At 37.9% G+C, this 21,809-nt stretch overlaps 5 protein-coding genes across 6 annotated transcripts; 1 reads left to right on the forward strand and 4 right to left on the reverse strand.

Annotated features, from left to right (window-relative positions):
- Positions 1–1,125: 1,125 nt before the first annotated feature.
- LOC122011877 (calcium-binding protein CBP-like) lies at positions 1,126–4,190 on the reverse strand. Its single transcript, XM_042568297.1, has 5 exons — positions 3,669–4,190; positions 1,843–1,889; positions 1,587–1,762; positions 1,467–1,485; positions 1,126–1,374 (listed from the first exon to the last, which is right to left on the reverse strand). Exons 1-5 carry the CDS (start codon positions 4,153–4,155, stop codon positions 1,270–1,272), a joined length of 834 nt encoding a protein of 277 aa, XP_042424231.1. The 5' UTR covers positions 4,156–4,190; the 3' UTR covers positions 1,126–1,269.
- A 2,359-nt stretch (positions 4,191–6,549) lies between these two features.
- Positions 6,550–9,329, reverse strand: LOC122012766 (probable monofunctional riboflavin biosynthesis protein RIBA 3, chloroplastic). Its single transcript, XM_042569413.1, has 7 exons — positions 9,169–9,329; positions 8,802–9,075; positions 8,278–8,508; positions 7,860–8,182; positions 7,597–7,726; positions 7,086–7,382; positions 6,550–6,931 (listed from the first exon to the last, which is right to left on the reverse strand). Exons 1-7 carry the CDS (start codon positions 9,222–9,224, stop codon positions 6,725–6,727), a joined length of 1,518 nt encoding a protein of 505 aa, XP_042425347.1. The 5' UTR covers positions 9,225–9,329; the 3' UTR covers positions 6,550–6,724.
- Positions 9,330–9,707: 378 nt separating this feature from the next.
- On the forward strand, positions 9,708–13,352 carry LOC122011878. The gene is made up of 4 exons (XM_042568298.1): positions 9,708–10,037; positions 12,044–12,644; positions 12,737–13,022; positions 13,097–13,352. Exons 1-4 carry the CDS (start codon positions 9,896–9,898, stop codon positions 13,145–13,147), a joined length of 1,080 nt encoding a protein of 359 aa, XP_042424232.1. The 5' UTR covers positions 9,708–9,895; the 3' UTR covers positions 13,148–13,352.
- A 232-nt stretch (positions 13,353–13,584) lies between these two features.
- LOC122011880 (50S ribosomal protein L34, chloroplastic-like) lies at positions 13,585–18,058 on the reverse strand. The gene is made up of 2 exons (XM_042568302.1): positions 17,788–18,058; positions 13,585–13,992 (listed from the first exon to the last, which is right to left on the reverse strand). Exons 1-2 carry the CDS (start codon positions 17,981–17,983, stop codon positions 13,739–13,741), a joined length of 450 nt encoding a protein of 149 aa, XP_042424236.1. The 5' UTR covers positions 17,984–18,058; the 3' UTR covers positions 13,585–13,738.
- A 1,524-nt stretch (positions 18,059–19,582) lies between these two features.
- Positions 19,583–21,797, reverse strand: LOC122011879 (probable E3 ubiquitin-protein ligase RHC1A). 2 transcript variants are annotated; one of them, XM_042568299.1, is made up of 2 exons: positions 21,642–21,797; positions 19,583–20,637 (listed from the first exon to the last, which is right to left on the reverse strand). In XM_042568299.1, the coding sequence occupies exon 2, from the start codon at positions 20,561–20,563 to the stop codon at positions 19,664–19,666; it is 900 nt and encodes a 299-aa protein (XP_042424233.1). In that variant the 5' UTR covers positions 20,564–20,637; positions 21,642–21,797; the 3' UTR covers positions 19,583–19,663. The 2 variants fall into 2 exon arrangements, with proteins under 2 accessions (XP_042424233.1, XP_042424235.1); XM_042568301.1 differs by having other exon boundaries at positions 19,583–20,643; positions 21,642–21,794.
- Positions 21,798–21,809: the final 12 nt, after the last annotated feature.

Raw genomic sequence — 21,809 nt, forward strand, 5'->3', positions numbered from 1 at the left:
GAAAATTAATTAATGCATATGTAAACTATAGTTAAAATATACAAATATAATGTTTGATTAGGCAAAGTATATAGAAGAATAACTAAGGTTCGTACGTAACTTGGCTTGGTCGGGAGGACGAAATGGATTTATTTTATATTTTATATTTGATATTTGAATCGATGCAGATATTGTTCAAGTAGATACACAGGATTTGATGATGACAATAGTGACTTCAGGATTACGAGATAAAGCATAAATCACATAAATATTATTTTAGGAGAGAAAAATATTAACTTTGGTTTTTTTCCCTCTTCTAATTAGAATATTAAGAAAACTATAAAAAAATAAACAATTTCAATTGAATCTCTTTAGCCCAAAAAAAAAAAAATACTACACCAAAGATCGCTTACGCCTGATTTCGATTTTTGAACCAGTAGTAGTAGTAGAAGATAATCAGAGGAAAGGAATCGTTTTTCCCTGGAAAATCATGCCCTTTTGTGAAGATGATTTTCTTTCCTCTATTATAATACACAAGTCCCAAAAGATGAGACATATTATTATAGCAAAACTTGTACGGAATGCGATAAATCATATTCAGAGATACTCGTGCTACGGAATGCGATAAATGAACAGTTTCATATTTCTAGCCAACAACCTCATTGATTTCTAGTCTGACTCGTTCGAGATTAATCATTCATTTCCTACTAATATGTTATTAATTTATTATTAAAGCATCTCCTATGGACATTATCAATTTGGACAATAACAGATTAATTTTCACCGGTAGGCAAGGGAAGGGTGCGAATAGTTCATCTAGTCAATTGCAAAAACGGAGCAAGAGACCAAGATGGCATAATCTAATCATTTACTTTTAATTTTTGACCATATCCATAGACAATTTCATATTTCAAGACGAAAACAACAATGTTAAATCTCCTCCAACACGGATTCAAACCTCTGAAAGTTCTCAGAACCTAATTCCAGCATTTGATCATTTCAAAAGCATAGCTATTTTATTCTTTCCTCTGCTGAAATATGCAATAACCAAGTCAGTTGTCGTCCACAACCGGCTTTCGTTTTTTGGAATTCCTGGTATTATTTCATTACGACAGTGTCTACATTAACCATTAAACCGCACACTACTAGCACACAAGCCCATCAAATTAGGAAGTTCCGAGCAACAATGGTTAAATTGGTTCACTTACAACTTGGAAGGCGCTCACATATAAATACCAGTCAAACATAAGCAGTAGTTGAGCCTTTGCTAAACAGCAAAGGCAAAAACACTTAAGCAATGAGAAAGGGCAAGACGGTTAACATGAAAGACTCGTAGGTGAAAGTTGCTGAACCTGAATATGCGGTGTCCTTCTCTTTGAATTTCTCTGTCAGACCCTGAACAAAACCAGTTGTCAATTCATTTGAAAGGTAAAAAAAAAGAAGCAATGAGACAGAATATTTGTAAAAGCATCTCGACAATGTATCACCTTGACCGTGAGACAGCACCTGCATCACAGCCAAAACAAACATCAATCATGAACGTTCCCGTGATATGGACAACCATTGTTTATTATGCATTCAACAAAATAAATGAATTTAACTATTACTCGATGAAGTTGTCATATTCGATGGCTCTACTCTTGCCTCCAGATTTGTCAAATTTGGAAACAAGCAAATCCAGGATTGATGGGGAAACAGAAAAACCAAGGCTCAGAAGGGCCTCACGGAGCTCTGTAGTGTCAATCTTGCCACTGCGGTCACGATCAAACCTCTCAAAGATAGCCTGGAAAAGAATACATCAACAGAAATTGTATTTTAAAAGCCAATTAACAAACAAAATCTGATAATGATTCTCTCTTGTACCCTCCAGCTCTGAAGACTGTAGAAGACAGAAGTGAACTCTTTAGGCCCTGCGTTTAGACAATCAGATATGATACACATTTAGCAGGAGTAAATGAGAAAATTGATACACCAAATAAAATAAAATCGGCGGATTGCAGAACAAGACATGCATGAGTAAGCTTTTCTTAACATTAAAATTTAGCATACATGAGAATGTTTCTACTTAATATGCTTATGAAGCGGGCTCATTATAAAGCCTAAAGATTATAAACTAGATTTCATAGTCAGAAGTTATAGTGGATCATTTTTTTTTTAATGTTTTCAACACAGATAAATAATAAACAATTTCAAGAACATAAAGCTTGGCTGAACATGGAAGGAAGAAGGAGATTGAGCAGGAAAGCAAGAAACTTATGGCAATAAGATAACATAATAAAAGAGAGAAGTGGAGGCAGTTGATAGAGAGTAATCCTGATAGAAAAAAAACTGTTAGTTTTATTCCAAATCTTTCCATTCTGAATTGAATCACATCAGAGATCATAATTATAGGCTAAAGGCAGCTTGAGTTACAAGAAACAACATTTCTGCATATTCAGCACGCACAGTTCAAACAAGTCAATACAACTTCCAGCAGACAAGCTAACTGTGCAACTTCAAAAATTCAAAACGTCCCAAGACAACAACTATGTTCAACAAGTCAAATCTAATCCCCAGTAACAACAAATGCTACAATGCATAAAAAAATTATATAGTGTGGTTCTTAGTCGGAAATGCATCATCAATTTCAGTAACCCCAAAATTCCCATGCTAGGTATAGCAGGTAGAGTGAATAATTAAGGCTTTGTTAAAGAAAAACAATCATTTATCAGAAAATGAAATTATTTTCAAGGAATGTAACATTAATTAAACCATCACAACCTGTGAGTGTTAAAGCAGAATATTCCACTTGCTGACTAGAATACCATAAAATAAAACTGATATTTACAATGCTGTTCAATACTTCTTTTGTTGAATTTTGACATAATTAAAACAAACTAAAACTTAATTAAAGTGAAAATAGATTTTTCATGTGTCAAGTTATACTGTCTCGATTATCAAGATCATGATAAAACATTTTTTGGGTCCTGTTTTACAAAGTACAAACCATCAAATAGCTAGACAATATTCAAAACCTAGAACATCTAGAATTGGTAGACCAGTAAAAATTACTTTCCACACTTCCTACAACCACCCTCATCTTTTGTATACTTTCTCATCTGCCGACACCTTAGTCTTCATCATCTCCCTTATTCCAACATTAACAAAGTTTGGTTAGCGAGTTAGATCATCAGTCTCATTCAAGTTGACCTGAATCCAAGCCAGGTCATACTAAACACTCAGGTTTGATTAGTATCTGATCCTATGATTTGAATTGACATAACATTGAAGGATAATGAAAAGCGTGAGGACTGATAGAAGGAAGGTTTCAGCCTTTACATCCAAAGAAGGCCCCATTAGGCTTGATAGGTTAATGATCATTTTCTTGGAAGGGGACATAACAATTATAATTATATCAAATATAAGAGATCATGATCGCTAACTAGAAAACATAGTGATAGATCAATTTGTCTGAAGAATGACTACAGCACTCAACAACCAAAGGCTTTGTTCAGCTTTTAGGTTGTATGTTTCAAAAACAGAATAGCTTTTGGGCACGAAACAATTAGATAGAGAAAAAGGCGCCGATGCTAATCAAATCAGGGTAAAGTATCATTAGGCCCTAATCGTTGAATAACCTAGGGTTCAGAACATGTCTACTTGGAAGGGGGAAAATTGCGTGGAGGAAATAAGGAGAGAAAGAAACTGACCGATCTTGCGGACGTTGGTGGAGGTGAAGAGGTACATTAGGAGATGAACGGTCCTCATGCTGAAGCTCTGGTTGTAGGACGAGAGCGCTTGCTGCAGCTCCTTATCATCGATGGACCCACTTCCGTCGCGATCCGCGGCCTGAAAGCACGCCACCACGTTGGGGTCGGTCCCCGGCGGAAACACTGAGGGTACGAGCGACGCGAACGGGCCGCTGCTGTACGGCCTTGGATAAGGAGACTGAGAGGCCGAAGCGGATGGTAGAGCGGAGTGGCCGTAGTACCCGGGCTGGCTATAGCTCTGGTTCTTGCCTTCCTTGGGCGGTTTCTCTCCCGCCGGGGGTGCTGACGGTGCGGGGCCTCCATAGGGCGGTGGCGGAGCTCCATAGGACGGCGGCGGGGCTCCGTAAGGGCTTCCGTAGCCGTAGGGTTGTCCCGCCGGAGGAGCGCCGTAGGGAGGGTAGCCGGAACCGGGAGGATAGCCGGCCATTCGGATTCGATCGGTACGCGTTTGCTTGCCCTCTATTCGAGGGCTAATTATATACAGTAGCGGGGGTATTTCAGTCAATTGATTACTTTTTTAAGTTTAATTTATTTTGTTTATTTTGGGAGATCAAAGAAACCGCGTGCACTCTCGCCCGTAGGACAAGCCAACGTGGGCACGTAGCTGTCACGTTACGATCGGGCAACCGGAACGATCGACTCGTTCGATCGTTTTAACGGACACGTGTACAGGGAAACGAAAAGTTCGACGCGTGTGTTCTTTTTAGAATTGTCGAAAAAAAACGTTTCGTTTTGAAAAATGGACATCTATTATTCTATTCCTACGCTTTTTTATTTTATTCAATATGAATTGAAAAATAATAATAACGAGTATTGCTTAAAATGAAAATTTTCATATTTGTCCTTGTTTTATTTATCCTTATTTTATGTGTTTTTTTTTCATTTTAATATATCGGATCAACTATTGAGCACGATATCTAAATAATAGTTTAAGGCGAAGACTTCAAATCAACAACCAAAAAAACTTAAAAAAAAAAATCAAATTCACCAAATCAAATTAGACATTTGGTCTGCACATTGCGTATTTAAGTTAGAGAATTCATTAAATGGATAAGAAGGAAAGCAAAAGCTGACAGGGACAAATCAGAATCCAAAAGAAATAAAAAAAGGAAAGGAAAACCAGAGGATAATTAGTTTCCAAAAGAAAAAAGGAAATTTATTTTGAGAAGATCAAAAGAAAATATTATTTAGATGGTCTTTTCATTTTATTGTCAATATTAGTTTTTGACGAGTACAGATCTTCTAAATCGCAATTTATGATCTAAAGATGAAATATTATATTTATTAGTTGATGAGCATTCTATCTATTTAATAGATGAGATTCATCTTCATCAATCAATCAATTTGTATGATCCATTTTTTGAACCGTAAATTATGATCAAGAGAAATTACTTTCCAAAAGAAAAAGGGAATTTATTTTGAGAAGGATCAAAGAAAGTATTATTTATGTGGTCTTTTCATTCTATCTTCAATATTAGTTTTTATGAGCACAGAATCGTAATTTATGGTCTAAGTATGGAATACTATATTTATCGTCAATATTAGTTTTTATGAGCATAGAATCTAATTTATGGTCTAAGGATGAAATACTATATTTATTAGTTGATGAGGATGGATCCTACCTATTTAATAGGTATAAGTAGGATCCATTCTCATCAACTAATCAATTTGTGTGGTCCATTCTCTTATTGTAAATTATGATCAAGAGGATGCTGCCTCGTTTTTTATATGTGGTTACTTTTATTATATCTGAACCAATTATTTTTTTTAAAAAAAATCAAAAGTATTTTATGGGATTCGGATGCACATAATTTTATCATGTCTCTCCTATTATCTCCTCATTATGATATTGAGATTCATATTTATCATATATCTTTCTACTATTATAAACATGATATCATCATTAAATGAGACACCTCTATCTAATTCAGATCAAATCCAATTGATGTAGTGATCCGTCCTTTAGATCATAAATTACGGTTCAGAAGATCTTTGCTCATCTTGGCTCGTTTTTTATATGCACGGACTTTTAATATATCTGAACCATCTTTTTTTTTTTAAAAATAATTTAAAAGTATTTTATGGGATTCGGATGCACATAAATTTATCATGTCTCTTATATTATCTCCTCATTATGATATTGAGCTTCATATTTATCATATATCTTTCTACTCTTATAAACACGACAACATCATTAAATGAGACACCTTTGAGACAGATCTAATTCAGATCAGATCTAATGTGAGTTTGATTCTATGAGATCAGAACTATGTTCTAACTGAACATTAGTATAATATTGTAACATCTGGGGTTCGGATGCACATAATTTTATCATGTCTCTCATATTATCTCCTCATTATGATATTGAGCTTCATATTTATCATATATCTTCCTACTATTATAAACACGATATCATCATTAAATGAGACACCTCTGAGACAATGTAAGTTTGATTCTATGAGACTAGAACTATGTTCTAACTGAACATTAGCGTAATATTGTAACATTACCTCGTTCGTGATAACGTTTTGTTTATGACAACATAAAGAGGTATGGTAAACATGCATCTTAATGTCACACAATGAAGAGAGGAGAGGGTCGAAGACATGATGAGATCAAATGCATCCAAACTACATAAATTATTTTTGAATTAGAATTTTTAAAAAATGTGACTGGAATGTATTAAAATTTTAATATTGAGTAGGACGAGAAGGTCATCCAAATCCGTGCGTGTTGTGATCATTTTCAAAGTATATTGCATGATTTAAAAAATTCAAATCTACTTACGTCCTTCTGTAAATTCAGGGGAAAACACATGAGCTGAATGAAAGAATTTGCTTGATATTTTTATATTTCTTCATATCACTGGACTATAATATTCTTCATGAAACAAACTAAAAAAAAAAGAAGAAGAAGAAAGGAGATTGTTGACTATTTCCATAGATTTTATGATTCTTCCTTGGCGTCTCTGCTCGATTCAAATCCGAGCTCAAGCATCAGGGTGAACTTTCAGGAAGATCTGAGCCATAGATGTGCCCCATCTTGGTTCTCTTCGTCTCCAGATATCTCTTATTTTCCTCAGTTATAGGAGAAATGACAGGGACCCTTCCGACAACAGCCAGTCCATAGCCTTTGAGTCCGATGAATTTTGCCGGATTATTGGTCATCAATCGCATTGTGCGCACACCAACATCTCTTAGAATCTGCAAGTGCAGGAAAAAGAAAAGCCATTAGATGAGCTCCAACGAAAGCATTATATTTCTTCAGTATTTTCTACTATTCTGTTCTGCGTTCTTCTTTCTCGATCGACGATTAACTGTTCGATCACATTTTGAATTTGTTCAACCATTTATGTACCTGGGCACCAATTCCATATTCACGGGCATCAACAGCCAGGCCTAGTTCCAAGTTAGCTTCCACCGTATCATGGCCTTGATCCTGCAAATTGTATGCTCGGAGTTTATGGCCGAGGCCAATGCCTCTTCCTTCATGGCCGCGGAGGTAAACTAGAACTCCTCTTCCTTCTTCCTCTATCAGTCGAAGCGCGAGATCAAGTTGATTGCCGCAATCGCAGCGAGCAGATGCGAGTATGTCTCCAGTTAGACACTCAGAGTGGACTCTTACCAGAACATTTTGTCCATCTCCGATATCTCCCTACAGATTCAGCCATGCTTAGCAGTCGTCTTAATTAACCAAAAAGAAAAAAAGGCATATTTCAAGAGAAATCAAGAAAAAGATAACAAAATGCAATCAAGCATCATGAAGCAGTGTTTGCCTTAGCTACTTGATCATAAGCCATCGAATGTTAAAAAGTTCAAAACTGTCCAAAGTTGCAAACTAAAGGTAAATGCCTTGAAACAATGGGTACCTTCACAACGGCAATGTGCTCAGTTCCATCTAATTTGGACTGGTAACAATAAGCTTGGAAAAGTCCCCATTTAGTAGGCAATCGGCATACAGCAATTTTTTCCACAAGTTTCTCCCTCTTTCTTCTATACCTGAGAAAAATGAAACAGGAAGTGAAATCAGTGAGCTGTTCATTAGATTCATTCAGAAAGGTGCAGTTTCATGAACCAAATTAAAAAATACTACGAAAAAGATTCAACCAAGTTCCTGTTTATGTATGTATACCTGATCAGATCACTGATTGAGATTATTGGTAAATTGAACTCCTTGGCGATTGTGTGCAATGCAGGCAGACCTGCAATTGAACCATCCTCTGGATCGACGATAGTTGAGAGAACTGACACAGGCTGAAGTCCAGCTAGGGCCGCCAAATCCACCGATGCTTCAGTATGGCCAGCTCTGTTCATTACACCTCCATTTCTATACTTTAGAGGAAACACATGGCCAGGTCTTCTAAAATCCTCTGGCTTGGAATCAGGAGAAGCAAGAGCAAGAATAGTTTGCGCTCGGTCAGCAGCCGACACACCGGTGGAGGTTATCCTGGCATCCTAGGACCATTCAGTGAATTGTATGTTACTGATGATGGTAAGCATCATCTTGAGTCTCATTCTCATCAGAATAAGCAAGAAGTACTTGAGCTTACCACTGTGATTGTGGCAGCTGCGTTGGAATGATCTTTTATTTCAGTGATGATGGGAGACATCATAGGAATCATGAGCCTCTCCAGGTCTTCTTCCTTCATTCCGACGGATATTATTCCTGAACCATGCCTAATCATAAAGGCAACGGCCTTGGTGTTTGCCAGAGTAGCTGCCATGATAAGATCACCTTCGTTCTCACCGTCTTGTTCATCGCCATCTACAGCAATCACAAACTAGAGAATAATGAACGGTTAACTGCTTGTCCTCTTATTCCTCACAATTAATGAACAAATTGTAGGAAAGAATACAGCAAAATTCTCTAGCTTCAGTAGTGTAGAACAAGTATCATAATATAACAAGCTAAAGACTCTCTAGCTTCAGGGAAGAACAAGTAGAGAGTTACAAACTAAATCAAAATTTCAAGTGTCGATAAGATCAGGAATCATCAATTTCCTAAAACTAAATTTCATGATTGGGGCAAACCATCGAACAGTACAGGCACTACTACCATATGATTCTCACCGACCTTTCCTTCACGGAGAGCATCGACAGCTTGATCAATGGAGCAGAAGCCTTCGGAAGGCTGATCCGGATCGCCTTCGGCGTCGCTCACAAAGAAGTCCACCGTTTCCTGCGTTATTTCAGCGCTCAGAGTGCCGAACGAACTCGCCGCTCCGCCAAGTCCTCCAACGGCGGATCCATTTTCTGCCCCGCCGATGGAACCGCATCGGAGTCTCGACCAGCCCTTCTTGATTAACCGATAGCTCAGGCTGTGGAAGCCAACGAAGGATCTTTGGCAGCTGCATGCGACGACGACCGATTTACCCAAGAATCAATGGCGAAGATCGTTAAAAACAAACAGACACCTGCAGGCTAATCGGAGTGCGTTCTACCTTGAGCTGACGGCCGCTTGAGGCGAGAAGGGAGGGCTGAGCAGCAGGCAATCCATCGGGATAAAGCTCCAACAGGAACGATCGACGGACGCGTCAGAGTGTTTGTATTGCGCCGTTTCCCGCTTCCGTTTCCCCGTTTTCCGTTTCCATGCATGGATAATGGACGTAAGCAATTGAGGTGGACGAATCACGTCCCCATGTTTCGCCTTAACTCAGTCCGTCCAAGGCCACAATATTACAACGGATAAAAGATCTAGAAAATATACAATAAAAAAGAGTATAAATATCTTTTTATTTTCCATAGTTGACTGGTCAAAGTCCAAAATAGCTTACTTGTTTAATACAAATTCCTTTTTTTTTTTTAAAAAAAAGTGATTGTATTTAGCGATAATCTTCAGAAATAGAAAAGGACACGGCGCTTGTTATTCGCGGGAATTTGTATCGTTTGTCTTTTTTGGGCTATTGCTTTTTTATTTTTATTATTTTATTTTATTTTATTTTTGTAAAAAATGGGAAAATAATAAAGAGGATTAAAAAGAGTGAGGAATGCGACGCCGCGTTGCCATCGAAACCCTTATTTCTCGCCACAAGCGAAGAAGCGAGGCGACGAGACAGGGAGGAGAAAGAAGAGGAGAGGAGCGGAGCGAAGGCGTGTTACGGCTTCTCGCCTCTACCAATCCTATCTCCCTCCCTCGCCCTCTCGTCCTTCTTTCTCTCCTGTTTTCTCATGGAGTCTTCGGTGGCGACCTGCGCGGATGACCCGGCGGTGGACTCCGCCGCCTCCGCCACGCAGGAGAAAGAGGGGCTCTATGGCCATGTTGACCCTTTCCTGCTCGAGATCCTTGAAAATTCTCGCCATCGGCTTGCAGGTTTCTTCTCTCGCTTTGGCTTGGGAATTGGGACCGCGTGCTTTAGTGATTCTAATCTTCGGGTTTCCTTTTTTGTTAATTGGTGGATTCGATCTCTTGCTTGAAGGGATTTGTGTTTAATGACTAACAATTTGACCACTGGCTTGGCGCTCGAATTGTGATTTTGCGTTGAATTTTGTTTTTTTCTTCTTCTATTTGCTTTCTTGGTCTGACGTCCGTCCAGATTCTTCTCTCGATTTTTCTGTTTTTGCTCAATTGTGGTAACAGAAGAAACAAACATTGATGACAATTGAGAAGCAGAAGAATGAATTCACTTGTTTTGTTCTCTTGGCTAATTAGGCCTCTTGTACAATAAAAGCTCTTCCTTAAACTCTGGATATGAATCTCTATAATTAGTAAAATATGCTAGGAAAATAATTAATCTATACAAGTAAAGTTTTGTATCTGGTTGATTTGTGAAGCTGGAACAATCTGCACAATTGTGTTTGTCAATCTTGCCTATCTTCTAGTTGATTCTGTTCACACATAGATAGTTCAATATTTTTTAGTTGCCATATGAGTTTTTTATACTGGTTAGTTCACTAAATCCTGTTTGAGATATTACGTTGAAAAATTATGGTCATTTAGGCGTTTGATGCATGAGCTCTTCGTTTGCCTCTTACATACCCATTGTCGGCTATTGACACTTTGACTCTATACTTGACAGTCATTGATCGTGTATAAAGTTTTTATAAATATCTGTATTATGAACTTAGATCTACATCTAAGTCAGATTTTTTTCACTGGTCAATTAACATAGATCTAGACCATTTTCAGCTTTGCCCAGATTATCCTACACCATTGTTGCATCATTCAGTTTTTTCTTGGTTTGCTAAATGACCAAATGGGTGTAACAGTTAGATTGTTAGCTTTGTGCTTTCACCAAGGTGGAACAGGATGGAGAATTTTGTAGGAACATGATGAGGCAAGATGTTCATTATTAATTTACCCAAAGTGTAAGCTTTGAATTGGTTGAGGCAAGATTTGTTGATTGTAGGAAGATAGTTTATTGATGTTCTTGAATGTTAGGAATGACTACATCCTCATTTTTTACATGGGAATGAATGGCAATCCATTATGATTTGCAGTGACATTGATTCACATTGTCTACTAGCAATGTTTTGTGATGCCTTAAAACTTCATAATCGATGTGGAGCTTTCAATCTGTCAGAAGATTCAGATGTTTGTTCATTCAAATTTCCTGTTATATTCATGATTCCCAGTTCTGATGAAGGATTTGTTTCCTTAGTCTATAGGAATAGACACTCCTGATAGTCTATAGGAATAGACTCTATTACTGGAAGATGGTGCAAAAGGAAGTTTAGGATAAAATCCATTCGTGTTATGTGGTGTAAATTACTATACAGTTTTTGGTGCTCGTGAAATAATATAGATGCATGCCACCAAAAAGCTTAATTGTTTCTGTGTCTTTTCTTTTCTACTTTAATTATAGTTAGGATAATTCTTGCAACTTCAGTGTTTTTGTTTATATTCAAGCAGAAGTGGAGCATTCCCTCTCAGTTGCCTTTTTATCATAATTTTGCTTTCTAATTCTCTGATTGCTGGAAATTCCTTTCCCGGGATAGGATGGATCCAAATGGTTAATGAATTTTATTAGCAATGGTTGAAACCATGTTTGGTTGTCCTACAGGATTTCCATTTTTGTTGTTTGTTCATCGATAAATTGTTTTTGACAGCACTTTACACCGTGGTCATTGTATCTGCACCACCCAAGGGTACCAAGGGATTTATTAGGATGTGTTAATATAGGGATGAATTCTTTTCTCTAACAATTCTTCCAGATTGTAACAGTGTCCTATGGGGTTGGTCATATGGTATCCTAGAACTACTAGGAGCTTGTAATCTTCATGCCGCTGCGTCCATATAGTGTATCAAGATCTTTGAGATAACTTTATTGGGGAATTCCTCTTCATATAAATGCATAACTATAGATCTTGTCACTGTAGTTCTGCGAATGGAGTTGGACATTCAGAGATTCATGCAGAATCCTCAAGAACAACAGTTTGAATTTCAACATTTACCAACTTCTTATCTGAGATGTGCTGCTCATCGTGTTGCCCAACACTACGGTTTACAGACGATGGCAGTTGATAATCCTTTGGATGGGTCATGCAGCAGAGTTGTTGCGAGGAAAATGTCTAATAGTAATTATCCGGCTGTTTGTTTGTCAGAAATACTGGCAAAAGTTCCTAACAAGGATACGACTGAGCAGATTAAGATTGCCATTCGCCAAAGACCCAAGACAGCTTCTTCAGGTGATGGGTTGGATCCAGGTTTAAAAAGTGAGGTGAGAACCGTAGAAGAGCGGAAGGAAGAATATGACAAAGCTCGAGCCCGTATCTTTAATGGTTCAAATAACTCTGAAGTTGAAGGTTCTCTTGCTTCATCTGATGGCATAAGTTTGTTCTTACGTAGATACGATGAATACCAGAGAAATGATGAAGAAATTGAGAAAAACATTTATAATGATGGTGCTTCCAGAGTAGCCGTTTTCAGAGACAAGGAAAAGGATCGCTGTGATCCAGACTATGACCGGAGTTATTCAAGGTAAAGGGAGCCGACTTAACTAGCAGAAATTTATTCCTGATATTTTCCCCCCTGCTTGATAATGTGCTAACATGTATCTTAAATTTCTGCAGCTATGTCAGAGGGCTCTCACTTCCTCAGTATTTTAATCTGCAGGCTTGCAGCGTTATTCAGCCTTCATCGCTGCAGCGTCATGGAAGCATTTCTCAGTTTGGCGACTTCAGTCATTTGCCGAGGAACCAAAGTCATCTGAGCTACCACATGCCTAACCCAGCCACTGTCAACCCATATGCTGTTGGATGCAATCAGAACACAGAAGATGTTGTATACGTGCAATGGCACGGCCCTACAACGATGTATTCAAGCACATATGAGCATCTTGACCACGCAATGTTCCAGGTAATAACAGGGTAAGGAATTTTGCTGTTTACACTTACTCAAGATTCCCTAATTGTGGTGCCCCACTCGTGCAGGCTCCGTTCTATCAGCATCACTTGGGCTTTGAAGGCACCCAGAACTGCTAGTGGTATATCTTCTCGTCAAGTTAAGAAAAACCAAGAAACATTTTGTTTGAATTCAGAATTCAGAATTCGTAGAGATGCTGTCTTTGATACTCTCTCCGGTTAGGGAAGGATACTGTGTGATATACTCATTCTAGTTAGAAAAATCTTTAGCACTTGACCTGTGACGTTTCTTTGCTTGCTATACACCACTTCAGTGTTATTATTATTTTTTTGTGGAATTTGGATTGCATGGCGCAGAAACCTCAGGTTTTTTCCCGTTATTTGACTAGCTTAATTAACAGTCAGCCTAGCCAGTCAACTGACCAACTGCAAAAGCGCTGGCTGGCCAGAATTAAACACCTCCATGCGTCCATAGAGTTTGTTACAGAAAAAATAAACAATGGGCAAGTAATCTAATTCCTGTATAGACGATATTGTTCCATCAGATGGACGTCTAGTGTCAAGCCAAACACTGAACAAGCTTCGCAATAAGAATAGATTGTGCTTACATAACCAAGAAAATTGACAAAACACATGTCTGGATCAGAGTCAGACTAGCATGAAAAGCTGAATGAATACAACTGAGTAACGGTGCAGAACTTCCACCTGTGATCACGCCCTCTTTCCACTGTTTGGATTTGACTTTGTGCAAAGAACTTTCCTCCCTTTTGCGCGTCTTCGCTTCAAAACTGCTCTTCCGCTGGTGGTTCTCATTCGTCTGCGGAAGCCATGTGTCCGAGCAAGCGACTTTCGAGATCTATTCCTCTTTGTCATGCAAAGTACAGCCTTTCCAGCTCTCACTACCAGACGGTGGTACCTCTGTTTCACAACTCTATTACATCCGAAATCAATGCCTAAAGACAGTCCTGAGGATCAAATCTTCAACATTGTTAGGGCGTTACAATGCTAATTGGTTTACACATATCTTTTCGCATACAAATTTACATGCAAACAGCCTAAGCCAATTCAGACGTTCCAAATGTTCCAACAATAAAATCATGAGATCAGATAAAAAAAATTAATATTTGCATCAGAAATTTAGGAGCAAGTAACATATTGAATATTAGTCATTAATGGACTCAAAAATTGCACCTGCAGATAAATAATGCAGATACCTCTAGATAGTTGTCAATACTTGATCAAAAAACTAATATTTGAACAATATTTATTCAAATAGTTGTCAATACTTGAATATGGATCACCAAGACTTCCTACTATATAGTAAGATTAACTTTACACTAACAATCTGAGTTTCACTTGATTTTGACATGGGCTGATGAAGAAAGTTGGAAGACAAGAAGTAGATTGTTGTTCTATTGGATGAATGATGCAAGTCAATACAAAAACAACAACCAAGCCTTATCCCACTAGGTGAGGTCGACTATATGGATATTTTTACGTCATTGGACTTCATCTCCTACTATATCATTATCAATACTTAAATATATTTTATCTTTTTATTATTACTAATTAAGTCTTATTTGATCTTCCTCTTCCTCATTTGATATGCGTATTTGTCATAGTTTCACATCACCAACTGAAACATTTATTGGTTGTCTAAGTACATATCCGTTCCATCTTAAACTTATTTCTTGGAGTTTTCTCTTAATAGATATAACTTTGACTTTCTCTCTAATGCTCTCATTTCTTATTCTATCCATTCTTATATGTCCACACATCTACCTTAACATCCTTATCTTTGCAACTCTCAGCTTCTGCTCATGTGCTCGAGTCATAATCCAACATTTAACTTCATATAACATAGCAGATCTAATTGTAATTTTGTAAATTTTCCTTTAAATTTTAGAGGTACTTTATGATCGCATAAAACACCCGACGCTCTCCTCCATTTCAACCATCCTACTTGTATTCTATGTAAAACATCTCTCTCAATTCCTCTATCGCTTTGTAAAATTGATCCTAAATATTTAAAGCTCCCAGTTCCCAACAACTCATCATCTCCTATCTTAACAATTGTCTCATTACATCTAATATTACTAAACTTAAATTCTATATATTCTGTCTTTATTCAACTAAGTCTAAAATCTTTCCTTTTTAGTATTTCCCCCCCAAGATTCTAGTTTAGCATTTACTCTTTTACACGTTTCATCTACCAAAATAATACTATCTGCAAATAACATGCATCACAGTGTTGTGTCTTCAATATGTCCCGTGAGTTCGTCTATAATTAGTGTAAAAAAGTAGGGATTGAGCTAATCCTTGATGTAACCTTATCTTTATTAGAAATACCAATTACTCCGCCTGAAGTTTTTTACTCTGATCGTTATATCCTTATACATATCTTTAATTAGTTCAATATATGTTACGCTAATACCTCTCTTTTCTAGAATTATTCATATAATTTTTCTTAAGACTCTATTATAAGCTTTTTCTAACTCAATAAATACCTTATGTAGATCTTGTTTTTGCTCATGATATTTTTCAATTATTTGTCTAAGAATATGTATAGCTTCTATTGTCGCTTCCAGATATGAGCCTAAATTGAATTTCGATCATCGTGATTATTCTTTCCCGAAGTTTCATGGTATGACTTATTAGTTTAATACCTCTATATTTTGTACAATTTTGTACGCCTCCCTTGTTCTTATATAAGAGAATTAGAGTACTCATTTTTTTCGTTTTCAATTTCATGTTAAATAATTTTATAATTCATTCAATATCTTGTTTCCCTAAACGCTTTCATACTTCTATCGAAATATCATCTAGTTTAACGACTTTTCTATTATACATCCCATTTAAAGCTTGTTCTACTTTTAAAGTTTGAATTCTACAATAAGAATATAAATTTCTATACTCATTTGACTTATTTAAATTTACCTAAATTAAGTTGGTCACCTAAACCTTCATTAAAAAGTAGATAAAAAATACTTCTTTCACTGTTCTTTTATTTCTCCATCGTTTACTAGTACCCTACTATATTCATCTTTAATACATTTTATTTGAATAAGATCGCTTATCTTCCTTTTTCTCACTTTAGATATTCTAAAAATGTCTCTTTCCCCTTCTTTGTATCTAATTTTTAATATAATCGTTTAAAAGTTTCATTTTTTACTTCATTCACTACTTTCTTAGCCTCTTTCATCGTTATTGTATATTTTTTTAAGTTTTATTCGTTCTTACAAATATATAATTTCTTATAAACAGTTTATTTTTCCTTCACTTTCTCATTCTACCACCAAGATTTCTTACTTAGTAGTACATGTCCCTTTGATTCATCGAGTACATTCTTAGCTACTATTTCAACTTCAATATCATCTTATACCATATTGTATTAGGAGTATTAGAGTTATCGTATATTTCACCTAATGCTTGTACTCCTACCTTCTCCTTAAATATATTTTGTTTTTCATCCTTTAACTTCCACGGTATATTTCTATTGAATGATGCAAGTCAATAATAATAAAAAAAATGACATGGCCTGCACACTATAGCACTGTCTATCAAATGGAATCAAGAAAAAAATCAATGTGTGCGTGGAAAATTCATTCGTTAGATAGTAGATTTCTAACTCGAGAGTTATCTAACTTAAGAGAGGAGAATCAGAGTAAATAGTCCATCAGTGCAGACACCTACTATGATGCAACATACAAAAACATGGGGCAAGTCCTAGAGGGATGCTAAGATGTCTCATGTGCTAGAACCTGAATTAACCTTCATGATATCATTCTCACTCTATAAACAAAAGTGTTCACATGAAGTATGGTAGGCATACGAAAGCAAGAACAAATTGCATTTAACTAGTAATCTTCTTTCTTGCAGACATAAAAGGAATACAAACGAACTTTATTCTTCCTGGAAATATTGAGTTTCTCATGCTTTCAACCAGTAGAGATATCCCATTCGCTAATGATTAGGATTCTGTATATTCTGATACCATATGTTCTGGTATGGTTGGCACACTTAATTGTGGCATGTCACATATAATCAAATACAACGAATAATTAGAACAACTCAGTTCAGGCTTTCATATCTAAATAATTATATTTTGTAGGTTTAAAACAAATTATCTTCTAATTTCCATTACCAAGAATAAGCTTTGATAAGCATAGAATTCACCATCATCACACATAAAACACATTGCTAAAGTAGATATTGCTGTATTTTAACACCTTCCGAGAAGATTGAACCAAAATCACAACTTTCTACTTGCTGATATTTGTATGGACATTCATTTTCCATTGTTTGAAGAGTTTTCTATCTATTAAGAACCGCACACTATCGTCCAAAAACTAGCATCATATGGAATATCATCAAGAAATTATGTTCTGGCATCTGTTCACAACTCTTTTGCTAGTGGAATAGGACACATACTAGTAAAAGTAGCACTCTACATAGGCAAACAAAATGGCATTTGATAAAAGAAACGATTCCAAGGACCAAATAAATAACAAAGATCAATGGTTGCGCACAATATAAAAGAGAATTGTCGATTCCGAAACAATGTACAGTTCCACACAGACAGTGAACTGCTCACAATGAATTTCGACATGAAAACCCAGAAACCATATATAAAATGTTCCCTTTTGGCATTTAACCTAAAGAAAGCATTTCCACATGAAGTTGCAAAATGATAAGAATCTAAAGGCATGGATAGAACGAAATCGTCTGCAAAAAGAAAGTAGAGAAGGCGGGAGGCATACCAGTAACGGAGGAAGGAAACGACAGCGACGCAGAAGGGGAGGAAAGGAAGGAGGAATGCAGGAGCACGGCAGAACGAGGTGCGGAAGACTTGGAAAAGGCCAGAGGGGTTCGGCCGAGACAGCCGCGGCCAGCGAGTAGGGCGAGCGAGGCAGTCGGAGAAGCGATGGGGAGGAGCGCTGCGAATGCCATCGCCATGTCCGACCTTGGGCAGCCACTTCGATCTGCTCTTCGTTTCGTTCCGTTTCGTTCGAGGAAAAGGGCGGAGATTCCACCTTATCAGATAAGGTCTTGATCGAGCTACCAGAGCCGTCTGATCAAGCGATGGCAATCCTCAAATAACCTCAGCTTTGCCCCTAATCGCACTCATAATCACACACTAATCCTTCTTTAGAAGCTAATTGAATTGAGATCCATCCACATCCATATCCACCTCCATTAAAAATGATTTATTGAATAATATTTTATTCGCAATTATATAAATTAAAATACTTTTGTAAAGTCACTAGAGTGTCAAAGTCATCTATATCTTGCGAATTGGCATCGACTATGTCAACTATAAGTCTATAATTAACATTATTATTAGTGGATTATTACTAATACTTATAGCCCAGCAATCAATAGGCCCACGCGGGCGCGAAAGGAATCCCTCTGTTTTTTTTTTTTAATTCCTCTCTAATAACATTTTTTTTTACATCCGCCTTCCTTCGTCCTCCCCATGGCGGCTAAGGCGGAGGACGCGCCGCCGCTATCCGCCGCCGCTCCGGACGATTCCCCAGATCTCGGCCCAGATCCGGAGGTGCGCCGCGTCCGCACAGAGGAGAGGAGGACTGAGAGAAATGAGGAGGCCGCGGATAGCGAGGCCCGCCCTAGAGAAGCGAAGCGGCGGCGGAGCTGCCTCGCGGCGCTCGAGACAGCGGCCCCGTCCGTGTCGACGGCGGCTGCTGCGGCGGGGGAGGAGGAAGAGTCGATCGGGGCGGTCGGAGGGGAGTTCTCATTCTTCGTCGACGCGAAGGGGCCTACGCCGATCGAGACGACGCCGAAGTTCGGGACTTTCCGATTCCCGGTGGCGGATCTAGCAAGGGAGGAGGCGGCGCCCCCGGCGGTCAGGAAGGCGGAGGAAGCGGCGGATGAGGGCGAATTGGATTTGGAGGAGGCCGAAGTAGTTTAATTTTTTAGGTGGTTTTTGTGCTGATTCTAATCCGATCTTCCTGGTGCTTCGTTCGATGTAAGCTAAATTAAGTCCGAATAAAGTAAATGCCTTGTGTTTTTAGCATTTATATTTCATTTTATTTTTTTTATTTGAAAAAAAAAAACTAAAACCCCCATCAAAATTATGTGTTTGACAATACTTGGTAGGTTTTCTTTGCTCAAGTGATTGGATTTCTTCTCTTGAGTTATGAAGCCTTCAACAAAACAATGGAATAACAACTTCAGTGCCATCGATGCATCTCATATATCTAAGTTGGTAAATTTTTGGCGTGTGCCACAAACACATCGTCAAACTAAAATAACAAATTTAGCAATAACAAACTTATTTCCATGAACAAGCTCCTCAGAATAGACATACAAACAGTGGCCCGTAAAAAGTCAGCACAAGTCATGTAAAGGCACATAGATGAAAGGAAATGAGGAACAATTACTGAAAAGGAGCAGCTAGGTAAGTTTAGATTTTTTCTATTATCTATTTTTATTTTGACGATTTTATCTAAGCCAGGAAGCTAGATGCAGAAAAGGATACGTCATACGTGCTAAACAAAATCAATATAATATGGCATGATGCTTCGCATTGGAATCTTGGACAAACAGCTGGGCGTGGAATTGCATGAAAAGGTTTTGAACAAGATCTGATGGAATAATAAACAAAGACTAGAGATCTTAATAATCAAAAGGCCATCCAGTGTAATGGAGTTCATGAATACCATCACTGCCGCTCCCACTCGACTCGTTTGCATTAGAGCTAGTAGGATTAGCAGTCTGCGATGGCCGAGTGGAGGAAGGATTCCTCCTGGTTTGGCCCTCACCGCCAGATTCCCTACTACTATTGCTGTTGTTCCTCCTGGCATGGCCCTCACCACCAGATTCTCTGCCACTGTTACTGTTGCTGCTTCCACTGCCACCACTATGGTGGTTTCTAGTCGGGATATGGTCAGAGCCATGAGATGGCAACTGATGCCGACAAACCGGGCAAGAATTGTGATGGACTAGCCATGGAATAATGCAGTCGGAGTGATATATATGCTTACAGGGCATTTCCCGTGCTTCAGATCCCAACTCGAATCTGTCTTTACAAACAGGGCAGTGTGAATCACCACGGAGATGCCTCTTGCTTATCTTTACAGTGGGCATGGAGTCAATTGCTGATTGAGAAGCAGGTGGTGGGCCGCGACTGTTGTTCCTAGTGAGCTGTTCGATGAGGTTATCGAATCCAGAACCAAGAAGATAGTCACCTATATTGACACGCCTTGTACCAAGTCCATGTCCTCCATCGAAGACTATCTCAATCCCTGTTGGAGCATTGGATCTGCTATTAACATCAAATTCCCGATTCAGTCCTCCCATATGCTGTCTCATCAAGGCAGACAAAGCATCCAGAATTCCAAAATGATTATCACTGTGATTGTTATAGTCCTCCCCCAAGTAATCAAGTGGGCTTCCATCTAGCTCATTCAGGTCTTGCACGAATCCTCTATCACAGTTTGGGCAGATCATGGTCGTTCCAAGTGGCCGAATTGCTTGCCTGCAAACATAACACCAGTGTGTATTTGCTCTTGACATTTCTTACCACTTCAAACCACCATAAACTTTGAAAAGCTCAAATCTCTGATTGATATCTCAATCAAACAACACTCCTGTACCTTCCAGGAAAAAAAAAACCTCAGCATTCAAGAAAGTAAACAATTTCAATGTAGGTTACTCAATGAACTACCCTGAATCAGATGAACACTAAGTGAGTTTTCAATGCTTGAAAAATTGAAAGGGTGATAGTGACAGAAAATATACAAACGAGATAATAAATCAGCTGCTCAAATATAATCATTCCATAATAACAGAGAGTTTTTCAATATAAAAAATTACAATGATATATGACATGCAAGATACAATAAACAAGATAAAAGGACAGATGTTCTTAGCAAATGAACATAAAATATCCAGAAGAAAAGATACAAGTTCAGTGCAGTCAAGCTGGTCGTGAGGAGATTGCAAGTACACTTATAAAAGCAAGTTTCTCTAATTTGGTCGGTATGCTTACTTGTGCTTATTTTTTCTTCCGCTAATGTTAAACTTGAATCTTTCAAATCGGTGTAGAAATAAAGTCTCTTAATTCAGGCAGAGTAATCAATTATCATTATCAGGATGAAATTCCAAACTAAACGGAGTAATCTTTTTAGGCAAACTCAATGATAATTTCATATTGCATCTTCTTCCTGATAATGAGCACCTACACGTGAAGCAGATCTAATAGATTGCGTTAGCTACGACTATTCTCGAGGTTCTTCCAACCATAGAGGAGGGCAGTAGCATATACACATATATCCCACCAAACACTTCCTCCTCCGTTAGGGTTTCAAATTAATAGATTATTTTCTTGTGAATGAGGAATACAAAAAAAAAAAAAAAAAAAAAAAAAAATCATCAAGGGAACTAGTTATGAAAGAGGGGGACATCGATCGAAAAATACGAACTCAACTTAATCTGAAACCAAGATAACAAGCGAAATCATGGTAAATCCATACTTGACATCTACAAATAAAAATGAAAAGAAAAGGAAATTGAGATTAAAAAAAAAACAGCATTCCGAGCCCCAGACTTTGTTTCTTGACCAAAAAATTGTCTCGGAGGAGGATTTTCGTACCTCGACGATGAGAGATGGAAGGAAAAAGGCGAGATCTGAGATGGGAAGCGAAGCAGAGAGGAGAGGAAAGGGGATCGGTGATTGACGAGGACTCGTGGACTACCATCGGTACTCACTTGGGCTGGTGCTAAGAATAGACGACGAAAGGCGAGACTTAAATGTGAATGT

The sequence above is a fragment of the Zingiber officinale genome, chromosome 8A (genome assembly GCF_018446385.1).
Source record: "Zingiber officinale cultivar Zhangliang chromosome 8A, Zo_v1.1, whole genome shotgun sequence".
Classification (NCBI taxonomy): Eukaryota; Viridiplantae; Streptophyta; class Magnoliopsida; order Zingiberales; family Zingiberaceae; genus Zingiber; species Zingiber officinale.